Source organism: Hydra vulgaris, chromosome 04 (genome assembly GCF_038396675.1).
Source record: "Hydra vulgaris chromosome 04, alternate assembly HydraT2T_AEP".
In the NCBI taxonomy this organism is placed as follows: Eukaryota; Metazoa; Cnidaria; class Hydrozoa; order Anthoathecata; family Hydridae; genus Hydra; species Hydra vulgaris.
In genome coordinates this window covers 13,238,526-13,256,326 of record NC_088923.1, presented here as the reverse complement: position 1 = coordinate 13,256,326, position 17,801 = coordinate 13,238,526, and the positions used below count along the sequence as shown (strand labels likewise).

Here is a 17,801-nt window from a genome sequence, read left to right as displayed (position 1 = left end):
AAAAAATTGTTTTTACTTTTTTTTTTTAACTTTATATTTCCTTTTTCTTTTAACTTTACATTTCTTTGTATTGTTTTGGTCTATTTTTATTTATACATGTTTTCATTTAATATTTTGCAATATATATAGGTATATATATATATATATATATATATATATATATATATATATATATATATATATATATATATATATATATATATATATATATATATATATATTTACATATATATATATTTACAATTTAGTTATGTGTGTGGGTAGAAAGTTTGCAAACCTTTAATAGTAATTGTCATATTTGTCTTTGTAATTTATTTCTTATTAAAAAATTTGAATAAGAATATTTTAAAAATATAAGAAAATTTTAATAAAAGGAAGTATTTATAATTTAGAACATCATGCAAAATTTACAAAGTATCCAAATTGTAATTCAAAAGATGAAAGTTCTCAGCAATGGCAGTGTCTGTGGAGATGAATTTAAAAACAATGAGTTACATGAATTATGTTTAAAAAGTTATTCATGCCATGATTTTCTTAACAAAAATGTTTTGAGTATTATGGAGTCAAGACTTGAACAAATAAAGCTAACACCAGATTTATCATTTGTTAAAATCAATGAAATTTTAAAATTGTGTGACTGTCATGAAGATAGTAAATTTGATCCTTTGCTCTGTTTAAAAGATTTGTGCTATTGTTTTATCATAACGTGTTTAAATACTTTAGTTAACTTACATGATATAATCGAATCAGGTAATATGTATAAAAATGAAACTACTATATTTGGTATAAATGATCAAAAGGTTATCAAAGATGTTTGTAACTTAGTCATTGCTTTCGGTGTACTACCTAATTTACTTGATGGCGTTGGTTTACCTGTTAAAAGCAGTCATCGCTTATATACTAGTAAACATCCTCGAAAACTTTTTCTTGTTTTGAAGATTTTATTTTTTATTTTACAAAATGATTTTTTAATGGATATTATGTTGCCTATTTTGCAAAGTGATCTCCTAGCTTCATTAATTCAGCTTTCCTACAAACCTTCAAAAAACAAGTTTCTAAATTGCCCATGCTTAACAAATAGAGTTATATGCCAATGTTGCAGTAATATTTGTGAACATGAGAAAGTCTGGTGTCAGCAGAAACTTTTTTATTACTTAAATTATTTACCTCAACCAATAATTATTAGAGAACTTTTAGTATTGCAAAGATCTGAAACAGGAGGAAAGAGACCTAAGTATGAATGGTATAAAAATGCAATTGGTGATTTAATATCACAATGCTTGATAAGAAAAAATGGTGTGAATGCTGTTCTCACTGCTATTCTACAAAACTGTGATCAAGGTTTAGTTTACTTTTATAAATAAAATGTTTTGGTTATTTTTTACCGATCTAGTAACATAAATGAATTAAAAAGAATTAATATTTTTAGCAAGTTTTTTTTAGGTCATTTACATGCCATATGATAACAAAAAAGATAAATTCATTAAACTTTAAAAGTTATAAACTTAAAGAAACTTGGAAAGTTGTAAAATTAAACTAATAAAATTTGTGAATTTTTAATTTTAATTCATAATTTGTGTTCAAATTTATTTTACAATTTTAAAAGTTCTTGAAAATAACATCACTGATTGTTTTGTTGACCTTTAATAAAAGTATATTTTTTTATCTTTAATAAAAGTATCCTATAGTATATTTTTTAATAAAAATATATCCTATAGTATATTTTTCTAATTTGTTGCTAATATTTTTTTTTTGTTTTTGTTTTTTTATTTGCAATAATTTTAGTTCACACTGATAATTTAATAGTATTGTCATGGGTGCCAGCAGAATTTTTAAGTGTATCAGGTATGACACTTTCAGGCATTGTGCAAACTTTAAACTCAAGTATATTTTTGCCTGTGTTTACGCTTTGCAAAAAAGTGTAACAAAGGCCTTAAACAAAATGCCCCAAAATTTTGTAAAAGAAGATTTTACCAACTCACTGCTTTCATGTTTGGATAGAGGGGGCAAATATTTTTGGGTATTTTTGTTCCAGGTTTCCTTTGCTGAAATTTTTTGCAAAGATTCCTCATTTGGCGTATACATGAATATACTTAAGTTTAGAGTTTACAGAATGCATGTAAGTGTCATATCTGATAAATCAAAAAATCTTGTGGACGCCCATGGTATTGGCTAATTAGAATTCTTGTAACACTTGTCTTTATTTAATTAAGTTTTAGTGGACTAATTAAAATTTTATTTAATATTACTATTTAAAACTATAAGAAAGAAACATTGTTGACGTAAAAAATACTCTTACAAATCTAACTTACAAGTTATCACTAATAATTGAGTTTTCATATGGTTTGTTTATACAGTAAAAATAGTATCAGTATTTAATTATTTAAGTGAAATTACAGTGTAATAAGAAAAATATCTAAACTTTTTTTTATGTTTTTGAAATAAACAAATATTTTTGTTTCACTTTAAAATCCTTTTAGAGAAGATTTATAATTAGTATTGCAAGCATATATTTTGTATAAATCAATATTCTTTTCAAACAATGGTATGCTTTGGTTATATTTTTTAGTAAAAAATGGTAATAAATTGCTTTTTTTTGTATACTTTAGTATGATTTGTAATAATATTGTTAACTTTTTAGATAGGTTAACACCAGTACAGATAAACACACTTGGTAAAGTTCTTGCAAAAGTGCCGAGGCAAATTGAAACTAAAGAAGCATATTATAGTATTATCATTCCTCAAGTAAATTCTTTTTAAGTATGTTTAAAAACATTTAAAAATGTGAAAATTTTTATGTCAACCTAATAACTTTTATGTACTGTTGTATATATAAATTGCCGACCATAAACTGTTAGAGGTCATCAAAAAAATTTTGACACAAAGGTCCAACCATAAAACATAAAAATGAGGTTGGCAATTTTTTACTGACCTCAAAAACTTTTAGCCGAAAACTTTTATGCTGAGCAAAAATCCAAAGGCTGATATATTTATATTTTATTTTAATTCACCTCCTCAAGGCCTTGTAGGCCACTACAGTCAAGGAGGCTACTTTAGTTGTGGTTACAACCCTCTCTCAACTCTATAACTCCAAACACGAACCATGACAAACAAGGCTGCTGGGTAGAATAACAAGTTGAGCGTGGTACTGCCAGGGGCGTTAGGGTTAGCATTCGGCAATGCCGACCTAACTGCCAACTTAAAAGTGTTTGAGATCGGTAAAAAGTTGCCGACCTCGATTCTATGTTTTATGGACCTTTGTATCAAATTTTTTTTGCCGACCTGATGCCAACCTCTAAACGATTGAGGTTGGTAAATTATTGCCGACCTCATTTTTCCCAATTCCGAGGGTTGATATATGTTCAGTGCTGGCCAAAAAGATCTGACCACGCATTGTTTATCTATGTATACAGTATGTACATTGTAGTGTAGGCGCTTTCCTCGGAATTTCACCATCATGCTTTGCATGTGATATTAGCTAGTTATCAGCCAATCAAAACAGTTGTACCATTTATATATATACCATCACATGCGTGGCTGTGAATTACTATTTGCATTTGACTATGGTGACAACATCACCTGGAAAACATGCTAAAATACAACTTTTGATGGAAGATGAGAAGTCTAAACGTGCGATTGCAGCACGTTTACAAATGCCTAAGACAACTGTTCATGATGTGGTTCAACACTTCAAGTTAACAGGCACCAGCGCTGCAGGAAGATCCAGTGGCAGACCCAGATGTACCACATCAAAAACTGATGCTATGATCCGCCGTGCAGCCACTGACATCATCTTCACAAATTCTCAATGAACTGCCTCCTGATGTGAATGTGAGCTCTCGCACCATTCCGTGACATCTTGTGGACGATTTCAGTCTTCAATCCTATTGCGCTGCATTAAAACCATGACTATCTCAGAAAAGTATTCTTGACCGCCTCAAATTTTGTAAAGCACATAAAAATTGGACCGTGGCAATGTGGCGACATGTCATGTTCTCAGATGAATCGCAGGTGAAACAATTTGCTACGCATAAAGTGAATGTTCAACGGCCACTAAACACACGCTACAATGCCCGTTATGTTGCTCCAGCGGTAAAACATTGCCCTGCAATTATGATTTGGGGAGCAATTACTGCCAGAGGTCGAGCAGAAATCCATCTCATGCCGCCAGGTGAAACTATCAAAGCTGGTTATTATTTGCAAATAATAAAGGAAAATGTTCCTATTTGGCTCAGAACTCGCAACTGTGACATCTTTATGCATGACGGCGCGCCATGTCATCAGGCAAAGATCATCAAGACATGGTTTCAAGAGAATTCCATCAATGTTCTTGCTCCGTGGCCTGGCTCGTCGCCGGATTTAAACTGATTGAAAATTGCTGGGTAAAATTGAAAGCCGAAGTGGCAAAAGCAAACGCGACGTTGGCGACAACTTTGAAGAAGGCTGTACTAGAGGCGTGGTCCCAAAAAATAACGCCTGATTACTGTGACTCTTTTGTTGCTTCTATGCCTCGAAAAATAGAAGCTGTCCTCAAAGCCAGAGGAAGACATTCGAGGTACTGAAACTCTTTTCTGATGTGAACTATTTGTTGGTTTCTTCGAAAGTGTGTCATTGACTTATGTGAATGTTGTTTGTTGCGTTTAATTCAATCATATTATCATAAAGTTGAAGTGGTATTATGTTTCTGTCTAAAAACCTTAGTGGTCGGATCTTTTTGGCCAGCACTGTATATATATATATATACATATATATACATATATACTTATATATATATATATATATATATATATATATATATATATATATATATATATATATATATATATATATATATATATACATACATATATATTTATTTATATATACAGGCCTCGGCGGGAAGTGAAAGCTTTAGCTCTTGCCTACACTTCTCTTAAATGGTTTCCGGAAGCAATTTAGTAAGTCAGACATATTTTTCTACTTTCTTTGAGGAAAACTTTAACTTACGCTTTGGGAGAACGCAGAGTGATTGTTGCTGCACTTGTGAAGATCTTAAAAACAAACTTAAAAGTACACATATAAATGAAACAGCTAAACAAGCTGCAGCTGCTGAACTGGTGATACACAAAAGAAAATTAAAATTTTACAAGCGTCTTTATCAGGAAGTGAAAGAAAAAGAACAGCCTCATGTTTTATCAATTTGTTTTGATTACATGCAAAGCGTCCAACTGCCTAGGATCCCTGTGCAAGAAACTTTTTACCTTGGGCAGTTGACTACTACAGCTTTTTACATTCATGTATCAAGAAGAACAATTCAGTAATTTACCTGTACCATGAAGGGACTGCCAAAAAAGGTCCAAATGAAGTGTGTTCAATGCTTTATGACTACTTGATTAGTGTTCCATCTCACTATACTTCGTGTGTTCTCGGACAATTGTGGAGGACAAAATAAAAACCATGTATTGACCATATTTCATATCGCTTTGACAGAAATAAAAAGATTTAAAAAAATTGAGCAATTTTTCCCTGTCAGAGATCACTCTTTCTTACCTCGTGACTTTGATTTCGGTATAATAAAAAAAGCTCTAAAAAATCACGACAGGATTAACAGCCTCCATAAACTAACCAGCATTGCTTCCAGTCCAAAAAACACAAGTTCATTGTTAAGGAATTAGACATCAGCAAAGCACTCGAGTTCAAAACTTGGTGGCCAAAGTTTTATAAGAAAATGGTAATATCTGAGGAAGCTAAGACCAGAACTGTACCGAAAGACAAAAAAGGTGACTTTTTAATAAGTACGTTCATGCACTTCACATATGATTCAAAGTTCTCTTCTCAAGTTGTTGCAAGGCATTTCATAGACTCAATCCAGTTCTACAACGAAAACTTGGAATGGAACAGAAACCTTGAAGGACACGCTCAACACAGCAGCAGCAAAGAAGATGATTGAGAACTTTTTTTAACATTTTTATTGTCAATAAGTTAGTCTTTAACGTACATACGTACTTGTATTGACAAAATATTTTTAATTCTTTTAAATAATATGCTTAATAAAGCGTGTATTGTCAGTTAAAACAATCTGTTTTTCACTGAAATTTCTACAACATGCTAAAAGGGCCTCAGTCAAGCGCTCATACCATTATTTTTTCATAGTAAAAAAAAATTTCAAAAGCCTGGCTTCTTGGTTACAAATCAAACTATTTTAGTACTAAATTTTAACATTTTTTACAAAAAGAAATGTTGAGTCATATTTGGTTAAACAATTTTTAATGTTTTTCTCAAAACCAGCTGATTTGGACTAAGGCCCTTTTAGCATGTACCGATTCAATTATCATTGTCTCTAAAATGAAAAAAAAAGTCATTTTTAAAAAAATATGAATTAATTGCATAATAATTTGCAATAGTTTTTAAAAGGCACTTTTGTTGCAAAAAAAAAAAAAAAAATTTAAATAGAGCGGGGATTGATATGCACATGTTTTTGATTAGATTGGACTAACTGATAAAATATAAAATTATTACACTTTAAATTATTACATAATAATTTTTATTTTATGAATTATATATTCTCTACATTATTTACTTTAATATATTACTCACTTTCATTGTTGAATTTTCAGTTGCTGTAATAATTTTTAAAATGCCTGAATTTTATTACAATAAGAAAATATAAAACATTTTTTTATAAGCTGCAGAAACTTTTATAGCTCTTTGTCAAATTTTTTTCCAAATAAGTAATGTTGTTAATAAATAAATGGATAGCTAGTGTGAAAACCCAGACAATGCTTGCTTTGTATATATTCTTTAATATTAATGTTACGAACATATTCTTGTAACAAGTATAAAACCAAATTTTGTATTTAATAAGCAATTTTTTAAAGGAATAAACAGATAGCTCCTGCAAAAACCAAAAGCTCTTGTAAGAAGCTGTTTAGAGGAGCAGCTTACATGACTCATCATATTCGCTTTAGGAGAGCTTTTCTCTGCTCTCGTGCTCATTTTCTTCCGCCGAGGCCTATATATATATGTATATATATATATATATTTATAATTCACCTCACCAAGGCCGAGAAGACCACTACAGATGAAGAGGCTACTTGTGGTTATAACCCTCTCTCAACTCTTTAACTCCGAAACACGAACCTTGACGAACAAGGTCACTGCGCGGAGAAACAAGTTGAGCGCGGTACTACCAGGGACGTGGCGGGAATCGAACTCGGAACCTCTCGCTCATGAAGCGAGCGCTCTACCACTACACCACTACTGAATTATATATATATATATATATATATATATATATATATATATATATATATATATATATATATATATATATATATATATATATATATTAGTGTGTTCAATAAAATAAAAATTTTCAAAATGCAAATATACAAGAGGCACAATTAAAAATGGAGCAAATATAAAAAAATGTGATTACAAAAAAAAATTACAAAAATTAGACATTTTCTTTGTGCTCATGCGGCAAAATATGTAGAAATCATAATTTGTAGATATTATTAAAAAAGGAAAAAATTAACAAGCAAAAAGTATTGGTAATAGTTGTAATAATAATATAATATTGGTAAATAAATAGATACTAAATTAATTTAGTGTATGAAGCAAACTATAAATTATAGTTTGTTTTTATATTTAGTATAATAATAGTTACTATTAGAAGACAGTTATTATTAGAATTTACTATTATTATGATAATAGTAAATTCTAATAGTTACTATTAGAAGACAGTTATTATTAGAATTTACTATTATTATGATAATAGTAAATTCTAATAATAACAACAACAAGAAAGTTAGATAATATTATAATAATAATTACAAATATATTATTTCGTAGTAGTAAGTTAATGGTTTATAAGGACTTTCAAAGAAGTCTGATGAAAGAAGTGATACCAATTCTTAAATATGCCTAATAATAAGCATATAGACATAAAGCGTAGATTTAAAAAATAAACATGTAGAAATCATTTGTAAATATTATTAAAAAAGGAAAAAAATAATAAATAAATATATATATATATATATATATATATATATATATATATATATATATATATATATATATTATTCTGATTTACTTCCAACAAGGCTGCAAGCAACCACCATTAAGTTGGGAGTTACTAGGAAAAAGAAGAATAGAGTTATAGAGCAAGGAAGCAAGGGTTGACAGAAAGTCAACTGTTTTCTTGAAACAGTTAAAGAATTGAAGATTGTATGAGTCAGGAAAACATGAAGTTGGAAGAGAGTTCCAAAGGGTTGAAATGCGGGGAAAGAAACTAGACAAATAAAAGTTTTTAGAGCATGTAGGAACATATACAGTAAACAAATGAGACTAAGAAAACTCCAACTACCTTTACAATGCATTTTAGAACCTTTTCTAGAAGAAAAAGAGCATCATTAAAAGAACCAGCCCAAATATGACAAAAGTATTTCATGCAGGCATGAATAAGAGATTTATAGAGGTAAAGAATTTAATCAGGAGTAAGAAAATGGTGAGCACAATAAAAATAAGCAACTTTAGTGGATGCTAATCTAGAAGAAGATTTAGTGAGAGAGTTGCCATTTATAAATATAGTCAACAGTATTGTGATAGTTGTTTGCAGTAAATAACTGAGTTTTGTTGGAATTAAAATTTACAAGCCACTGTGAGCCCTAGTCTGTTACAGAAGTCAGATCAGGTTCAAGATCGGCAGCCTGTTCTAAGCAATCAAAAAGAGAAGACTTTTTGTCTAGACAGGAGTATAAAGTTAACAGCAAAAAGAGCTACTTCAGATATAAGGTTGTCTGGAGGATCAATAATGTAAAGAAGAAACTAGACAGGATCGAGGATAGAACCTTGAGGTGCCCCAGAAGTTACTGGAAATAAAGAATAGTGTTGGCTAGGGTGGCTCTTAAAACAACATTTTCGAAAAAAACCTGTTCCTACCCTTTTACTTTGTTTTATATAATACTAAAACACTAGGTTTAAAATTTTTTTTGAACAAAAAATTATTTTAGGGGTAGCTCAAGACCCTTAAAAATTTGACTGGTCCCTAAAATTTTGAAAATAAAAGTTCTTCTAAAGTATGTCAACCTGGTACTCAAAAGAAGCGAAATTATATAAAAACTTTAAAAATAATAATCAATTTAACAAAAGAATAACTTTTTTCTTAAATAAATGCATAAAAACTATTGTTTTTAAGCTGAAAATAAAAAAAGTCATTATTTTCAAGTTATAAAAAAATAGTTTTTTTAAACTATTTTAAAAAAGGATTAACAAAAAAGATCACCAAGCCACATTAAAAACAATGAGTTGTGATTTTCTATCTAAAAAGGTTTTTTAATATAGAGATACATATATATGTAGTGGGAAAGAAAGGATATCTTTAAATTATTGAGTGATTTCTTCTTGTTCTTCTTGCTGATAATGAATTATGATTAAGCTCTCCATACAATGGGCAGAAATAAAACCTTAGTTCCCCATTTATTTAAACCTCTGAACCAAATTAGCAAAATAAAAAAACTTGTTTCTTTGCTTAAATGTTCCTTTTGCCATAAGATTATATCAAAGAATTGAACTTGAACAACAAAGCATTTTTAAGATTTTGCAAGTTTCCTGGTATAGTACTATACAACCCTCGGAATTAGGAAAAATGAGGTCAGCAATAATTTGCCGACCTCAATCTTTTTGAGGTCGGCATCAGGTCGGCAAAAATAATTTGATACAAAGGTTTAACCATAAAGCATAGAAACGAGGTCGGCAAATTTCTGCCGATCTCAAATACTTTCAGGTCGGCAGTTAGGTCGGCATTGCCGAATGCCGACCCTAATTCCGAGGGTTGACTATATGAAAATGTCTAGATAAATAAATTATATAATAAGAAATAAATGCAGATAAAATAAAAATTATTATGTAATAAATAATTTACGAATCATCAGATGAAAGTGGTCTAGGAAACTCAGTAAATAATTCGAAATTTTAAAATTTTCCTTGATATTAAGTTCAGTATATGACTTTTTTTTATAAGGGCCTACTAGTGTTATATATTTTTTTGACAAATATAACAACATAAAACTAAATTACTACACAATATAAAAATTCTTAAAGAAGTTGATAATCTCAATAGATTGCTTATTTTTTTGAGAATTTGAAGTCTGATATTAAATTAGCATGATAATACAAGCCTCTGCGGTAAGTGAGAGGTTTAGTTCTGGCTCTTGCCCACTCTCTCCTAATGTTGTTTACAGGAGCAATTTATGGCTCTCCCTAAAGTATAATTTTTTATATATATAAACCACATTCTTTTTATTTTTACATTATTTTTAGATATCGATTAGAATAGTTAAAATTTTTTTTGCAAACTACATCAAAATAAACAAAAAACAAAGTTCCAGTTTCAGATTGACTTTTCTATTTTTTATTACAAAATATGTGATTATTACAAAATTATGTGATTGTTTATTTTTAGTAAAGTTCTATTAAATAAATGGATAGCTAGTTTGAAAACCTAAAGAAAACGCTTGTCAAAGGAATTTTTCATTGAGAGATAAACAACTCTCGTTATGTATATATTCTGTTAACAATAGCGTTACAAGCAAATGCTTCAAGCAAGAGTAAAATTTAATTTTATATTTAATAAGCAATTTAATTAATAAATAAACAGATAGCTTGCCCAAAAACCAAAAGCTCTTGCAAAAAGCTGTTTTGAGGAGCAGCTCGCATGGCTCACCATGTTTGTTTCATGAGAGCTTTGCTCTGTTCCCACAATCATTTACCCATTTAACTGTGATACTCTCATTATACATAATGAGAGTATCACAGTTGTTCGCAAGTATAACATGACTAATAAACATTCCCATACAGTATGCGTAGATATATAACAAACTTATAGCTAATTTAATTTTTTCATTAAAAATATAAGTTAAATTGGTGTTTATACATGTAATTGTGCTTTTAATGATCATACACTAAAAATATACTAGAATAAAGGAAAAGTGTTTCAAAATTTATGCCAAAAAATTGCTTAAAAAAGCAGAAAAACACCAAAAAAACGCTAAAGGAAAAAAAACATGTTTTTTTGCAATTCTAATTATATATATGTATATACAAACAGAATTTCAAAAGAAAATAAGCATGTTAAGATATTATTGCAAAAACAAAGGAGAGCAAATAAATTTCTTAGCTCTACTTTTACTATTAATTTCACAATTTTTAACATGAAGTTTTATGAATTATTTAACTAAAAGTTTTATGAATATATCTTATTACTGGATTATATCTTGAGAGACAGAAAAATATTTTTTGATTTTAAATTTAAGTTTTATATAGAATTTCATATCAAGACTTTTTACATTTGTGTTCCTGTTTCTCTTCTAATTGTTAAATGAAACATATTTGTATAGTAGATATGTAAAAATAAAATTACACTTGATAAATATTGCATATAAAAAAAGAAATATTTTTATATGCAAATTTTAACAAACATAATTTTTTTGTTAAATATTTTTTACTGTTTATAAATAATTAATTTGCTCAAAATTACAAAGAAAAAACATTTTTCCAAGGTTCTTGATTTAATAACAACTACACCTTCAAAAGAAGTTTCACATTTTATTATGGTTGCAATCAATTGCATGGAAAATATATTAGAAAACCATTATGACATAGGAGCAACAAGCATTCAAGTTCAAGCTTTGTTATCATTAAGTAGTTTGTATAAGCAAGGTAAGCAAGTTTATGGTTTTTATGTATTATTCATCAGATATTAAAATATTTGATTACAGTTTTTTAAATTGTTTTTTTTTAATAACTAAAACAAAATGAATTTTAATAATTAGCTTGATTTAGACATGTTTTTATTGAGCATTGATTTGTTCGCATCAACAACAACAACAAAATGGAGTAAGCAACAATAAGTTTCAACCTATGATGTTTAATGTTGTTTACTGATAACTAGTATTGTTACTGTCACTAGATAACAGTTTACATAGATAACTAGATAACTAGTGTTGTTAACATGATGATAATAAAAAGTAAAAATAAGTGTATTACAGGTTGTTATAGCAACTTGTTACAATTTGTTATAGCATACAAATTTGTAAAATATTATTTATAACCAATCACAACCAATCAGGCCAAACAAGGATGCTTTATAAATTTTTTTTAGATTTTGTTGAAATTGATGAAAATGAACTTTCAAAGGAGTTGCAACTTATATGTAATGTAAGCATTTTTATAAAAGTTTTAAAGAAATTGCAATTTATATATAATTTAAGCAATTTTAATCACAATATTACCTTTTACAATTGTAATGTTATTTATTTTATTTCTACTTATATTCTTTTTTTTTTTTGTAAAGAGTATAATAACTACCCAGCTAACACAAAATGTTCAAGAACATTCAACGAACATTGCGAGCGTTCGAGAACATTTGCAACATTCGTTGAACGTACTTGAACATTTTGTGTTAGCTGGGTATATATACTATACATATATTTTTTGCACTTAACAGTTTATGCTGTTTATCACTCTAACAAACCTGTAAAAACATTAGGAGAGTCAATAATAGCAGTTTAAATGCGGTAGTGGTGTAGTGGTAAGAGCGCTCGCTTTGTAAGCGAGAGGTTCGGAGTTCGACTCCCACCACGTCCCTGGAAGTACCGCGCTCAACTTAGTTTCTCCGCGCAGCGGCCTTGCTCGGCAAGGTTTGTGTTTCGGAGTTAAAGAGTTGAGAGAGGGTTGCACCACGAATAATAACTAAAAAATAAAAAATAAAAAAAATAAAATAAAATAAAAAAAAAAAAAACACAAAAAAATGAGTAGCCTCCTCGACTGTAGTAGCCCCCCTCGGGCCTTGGGGAGGTGAATAATCTAAAAAAAAAAAAAAAAAAAAAAAAAAAACAATAATATACATTTTGTCATTTTATACCTTCTGTAGAATTATCAATAGAAAAATTTTCATGTAAAATATGCAAAAAAGATGTTTCTAAAAACCATAAATCCATACAATTTACAATATTGCTAGCAAAAAGTGTAGTAATATTGTTGTTTTTTTTTTGTGGTTATTAAGTTGCTTCAGAAAGTCCTTGCAGTCTCATTACAGAACACTGTTAAAGAGCATTTAACTAGGAAGTTCAAGCCTCCTTCACTATGCCAATAACTTTATATTAGTTATTGATCACAAGACAACTTCTTATTGGTACCATCTTTATTAATACCATCTTTATTTTTCTGTAGGCTTTGGTTAATTTTCTTTTTGCTGTTATAACTCCTTGACAGTTTACAATATCAAGAGCTTTCATTGGTGAAACTCCAATTGATATTATTGAACTGTCTAACTATTGCTCAATTAACTTTACTTTTCAACAAGGTCTTAATATTAAAAAAAAGAAAAGTTCTTTAAAAGTATGTCAACCTGGTACTCGAAAGAAGCAAAATAATATATAAATATCAAAAATAATAATTGTTTTATAAAAAATAAAATAAATTTTTTTTTATTTATATTAAAAACTTGTAAAAATGCTCCGTTTTTTATTTCTAGTTAAAAAACCAATTTCGCTACTTTTAAAACCCAACATGACATACTTTTGAAAAATTCTTTTTTAAATATTAGGGACCTGTTAAAGACCAAAGTTAATTGAGCTGTCCTTAAAATGCATTATTTAGGATTGCAATTTTGAACTAATTTTCCTGACCACGAACCACATCAGATCAAAAGGTAGCCCAAATAAAGTTCAAAAATTATTTCTTTTATATACAGTTTTGAAATTCCCAGGCCAAGCATGTGACTATTGGAGTCTTTACGAATTAGAGGAAGATACATCTATATACATACATACATACATATGTATATATATATATATATATATATATATATATATATATATATATATATATATATATATATATATATATGTATATGGGTTTCGATCTTCTCGTTCTACAGCTGATTTGCTAACAGTAATAACTGATAGGTTTTATTGTGCATTAGATAAAGGTGGAGAGGTTAAGGTCATTGCTCTTGAAATTTCAAAAGCTTTTGATAAAGTTTGGCATGCTGGTCTTCTCCATAAGCTTTCTTCTTATGGTGTATCTGGAACATCTTTAAGATTATTGAATCCTTCCTTTCCAATCGTAGTATAAAATTTGTCCTCGATGGACAGCACTCTTCTTCTTATTCTGTAACTTTAGGGGTTCCTCAAGGTTCTATCCTCGACCCTATACTCTTTTTAATTTACATTAACGATCTTCCAGATATTTTCACATCTAAGGTGGCATTGTTTGCTGATGATACTACCATTTATTTTTGTCGTGATAAGAAACCAACACTCTCTGATTGCTTGGACTCCCTGATTGAGCTTGAAAAAGATCTCACTTATGCTACAGCATAAGGCTTACAGTGGCTGGTGAACTTCAATACCGATAAAGCTCAATTTTTTTCAGCCAATCGTTATCACAATAATTTAGATCTTCCTATATTTATGAACGGCGATACTCGATGAGTCATCTACTCTTCATCTTCTAGGATTAACTCTTACTTCCAAGCTTTTTTAGAAACCATATATCAAATCAGTTTCAAAATTAGCATCTGCTAAGGTTGCATCTCTTTATCGAGCTCGTCGCTTTCTTACTTCGGGTTTTATTCTTTATCTCTATAAATCTCAAATTTTTTTTTTTTTCTTTTTTTTAAACATCTATGTTCCAACAAGGCTGCAAGCAGCCACTAATTAAAGTTGGAAGTTACTGTAAGAGAAAAGATGAAGGTTGTAGAGCAAGATAACGATTGACGGACGATTTAAAAGATTGCAAATTATATGAATCAGGAAAGCAAGATGAAGGAAGCGAATTCCAAAGAACTGATGTTCGAGGAAAAAAACTAGACAAATAAGCGTTTTTGGAGCACTTAGGAACAGTCACAGAAAAAGGATGACACTTCATTGAATGACGAGTAACACGAGAATGAATTTTAGTAGATGGCACAAGAGACACTAGCTCTTTAGAGCAGTGCCCATTATAGTATTTGTAGAAAAGAGAAAGAGAAGCAACATTACGACGATGTGATAATGGTTGGAGGTTGGCTGCAAGAGCAGGTCCAACTATGTTTACAATGCGTTTTTGCACCTTGTCTAAAAGAGAAAGGACATCATTAGAAGATCCGCCCCAGATATGGCAACAGTATTCCATACAAGGCCGGATTTGAGATTTATAGAGATAGAGAATAGAATCCAGAGTAAGAAAGTGGCGAGCTCGATAAAGAGATGCAACCTTAGCAGATGCTAATTTTGCAACCGATTTGATATATGGTTTCCAAGAAAGATTGGAAGTAAGAGTTAATCCAAGAAGATGAAGAGTAGGTGACTCATCGAGTACATCACCGTTCATAAATATAGGAAGATCTAAATTATTGCGATAACGATTGGCTGAAAAAAATTGAGTTTTATCTGAATTAAAGTTCACCAGCCACTGTGAGCCCCATGCTGTAGCAGAAGTGAGATCCTTTTCAAGCTCAAATGCCCCCTCCAAGCAATCAGAAGGTGTTGGTTTCTTATCACGACAAGAATAAATGGTAGTATCATTAGCAAACAATGCCACCTTAGATGTGAGAATATCTGGAACATCGTTAATGTAAATTAAAAAGAGTATAGGGCCAAGGATAGAACCTTGAGGAACCCCTGAGGTTACAGAATAAGAAGAAGAGTGTTGTCCATCGAGGACGACTTTTATGCTACGATTGGAAAGGAAGGATTCAATGATCTTAAAGATGTTGCCAGATACACCATAAGAAGAAAGCTTATGGAGAAGACCAGCATGCCAAACTTTATCAAACGCTTTTGAAATGTCAAGAGCGATGGCCTTAACCTCTCCACCTTCATCTAATGCACGATAAAACCTGTCAGTTATTACTGTTAGCAAATCAGCTGTAGAACGAGAAGATCGAAATCCATATTGATAGTCAGAAAGTAAGTTATTAGATTCAAGATGAGAAATTAAGTGTTTGTTAATTAAAGATTCAAAAACCTTGCTTATGATAGGAAGAAGACTTATGGGACGGTAGTTAGACGAATCAGATCGCTCCCCAGAATTTTTGAAGATAGGGATAACAGATGCGGCTTTCCAGCAGGCTGGAAAACAAGACTCTGATAAGCACTTGTTGAATAGTTTTGAGAGTATAGACGACAGCTCCGGAGAACACTTCTGCAAGACAGTAACAGGTATGTTGTCTGGGCCACAAGCTGTAGAAGAGTCTAGGCAGGAAATCACTTTAGATACATATGCTGGAGTGATATGAATGTCAAGCAATGGATCAACCTGTTTGTTGGCAATATCAGGTAGAACGCAATTAGTGGAATCAAGAGATGATATTGATGAAAAGTTTGTAGCAAACAGTTTGGCTTTGTCTTTAGGTGAGGTGACAAAGTCTGAACCATACAAGAGAGGTCGAATTATAGATTTGCCCTTATTATTGATATTATTAAAGATTCTCCAGAAGTCACGAGAGCCTAATTTTTGAGATGAGATACGAGATTTCATGACCTGAGAATAGCGGGTTTTGGCGTTAGACAAAACCTTTTTACAGATGTTTCTAGCAGTAATAAACAGACGTCTGTTTTCTGGAGAATTGTTTTGCTGATAAATATGGAAGTAACGGTTTCGATTGGCAATCGCAGCAGCACAGTGTGAGGAAAACCATGGAGGAGAGTGAGGCTTGACCTGGAATCGTCGAGAGGGAATAAAAGATTCCATGCCAGCCTGAATCCACGAAGTTATGTAAGAAGCACATTTGTCGACAGGAAGTTGAAAGATTTCTACCCCAGGGCCATCACGAAGAAAATCACAGAAAGAATCCCAGTCAGCTTTACTGTAGTTGTAAGAGGTTCGATAATAGGGGTATTCAGGTGATGAAGAAGAATGAGATATTAGTTTTAAAGAGATCAAACTGTGATCAGAAGCACCTAAGGGTGAATGTGGAGAAACTGAGCACTGACTAGGATCAGAAACAAGACATAAGTCGAGTAGAGAAGGTAAATGATTAGGGTTGTCAGGAAAGCGAGTTGGAAAGTTGACTATTTGAGTTAGGGATTGAGAAAGGCAAAAGTTGTGGGCTTTAATGCCTGCAGAGTCGCTGACACTAGAGCCAAGCCATTCAGAGTGGTGAGCGTTAAAGTCACCGACAACAACTATATTAGCTGATGGATAAAGAGAGAGGGCTTGGTCAATATGATCAGAAATAACATCAAAAAGAGTGCAGTCTTGAGATGAAGGAGAGCGATATAGAACAAAGAGAAAGGCAATAGAGTGAAGTGGTACTAAACGAAAGCACATGAAAGAATAGTCTGTGGATTCAAACCTAGTTTCACGACAAACAGGTGAATTCTTACGAATGTAAATGCCCAGGCCAAGCATGTGACTATTGGAGTCTTTACGAATCAGAGGAAGATAACCATCAACACTAAGATCACAAGATGAGACAGCTGAACTCAAATTAGTCTCACAAAGAGCAAGTAGGTCTGGTGAACTTTGCAAGAGATAAGACTCAACAGAAGAAAAGTTACTTCGAAGACCACGAATATTAGTGAATGATAGGTTTAGACAACTTGGTGATGATGATGGTTTTTTGTGTTTTCTAGTTTTTGGTACTTTATTCATTTTTAAATTAGTTTGAAGAACTTGACTTAAAGCATAGATAGTACTCAGAACACCGTTTAATAGCCCAAGCAATTGCCTCATTACTACTAATAAACCCTAAGCCGTAACAAAGGGCTCCAAATGTGGCCTCTGCAATGCACACCAAAAGTACAAACAGGGACACCATCCATGCGCAACAT

The 17,801-nt window shown here is 30.9% G+C and overlaps 1 protein-coding gene across 1 annotated transcript in view; it reads left to right on the top strand.

Annotated features, from left to right (window-relative positions):
• Positions 1 to 386: 386 nt before the first annotated feature.
• LOC100205535 (transport and Golgi organization protein 6 homolog) overlaps positions 387 to 17,801 on the top strand; it is a 50,678-nt gene continuing 33,263 nt past the window's right edge. Inside the window, exons 1-4 of the mRNA XM_065795497.1 lie at positions 387 to 1,341; positions 2,642 to 2,745; positions 11,541 to 11,700; positions 12,143 to 12,198. Coding sequence (XP_065651569.1) covers positions 399 to 1,341; positions 2,642 to 2,745; positions 11,541 to 11,700; positions 12,143 to 12,198 — 1,263 coding nt within the window. The 5' untranslated portion in view covers positions 387 to 398. The remainder of the gene's footprint in view (positions 1,342 to 2,641; positions 2,746 to 11,540; positions 11,701 to 12,142; positions 12,199 to 17,801) is intronic.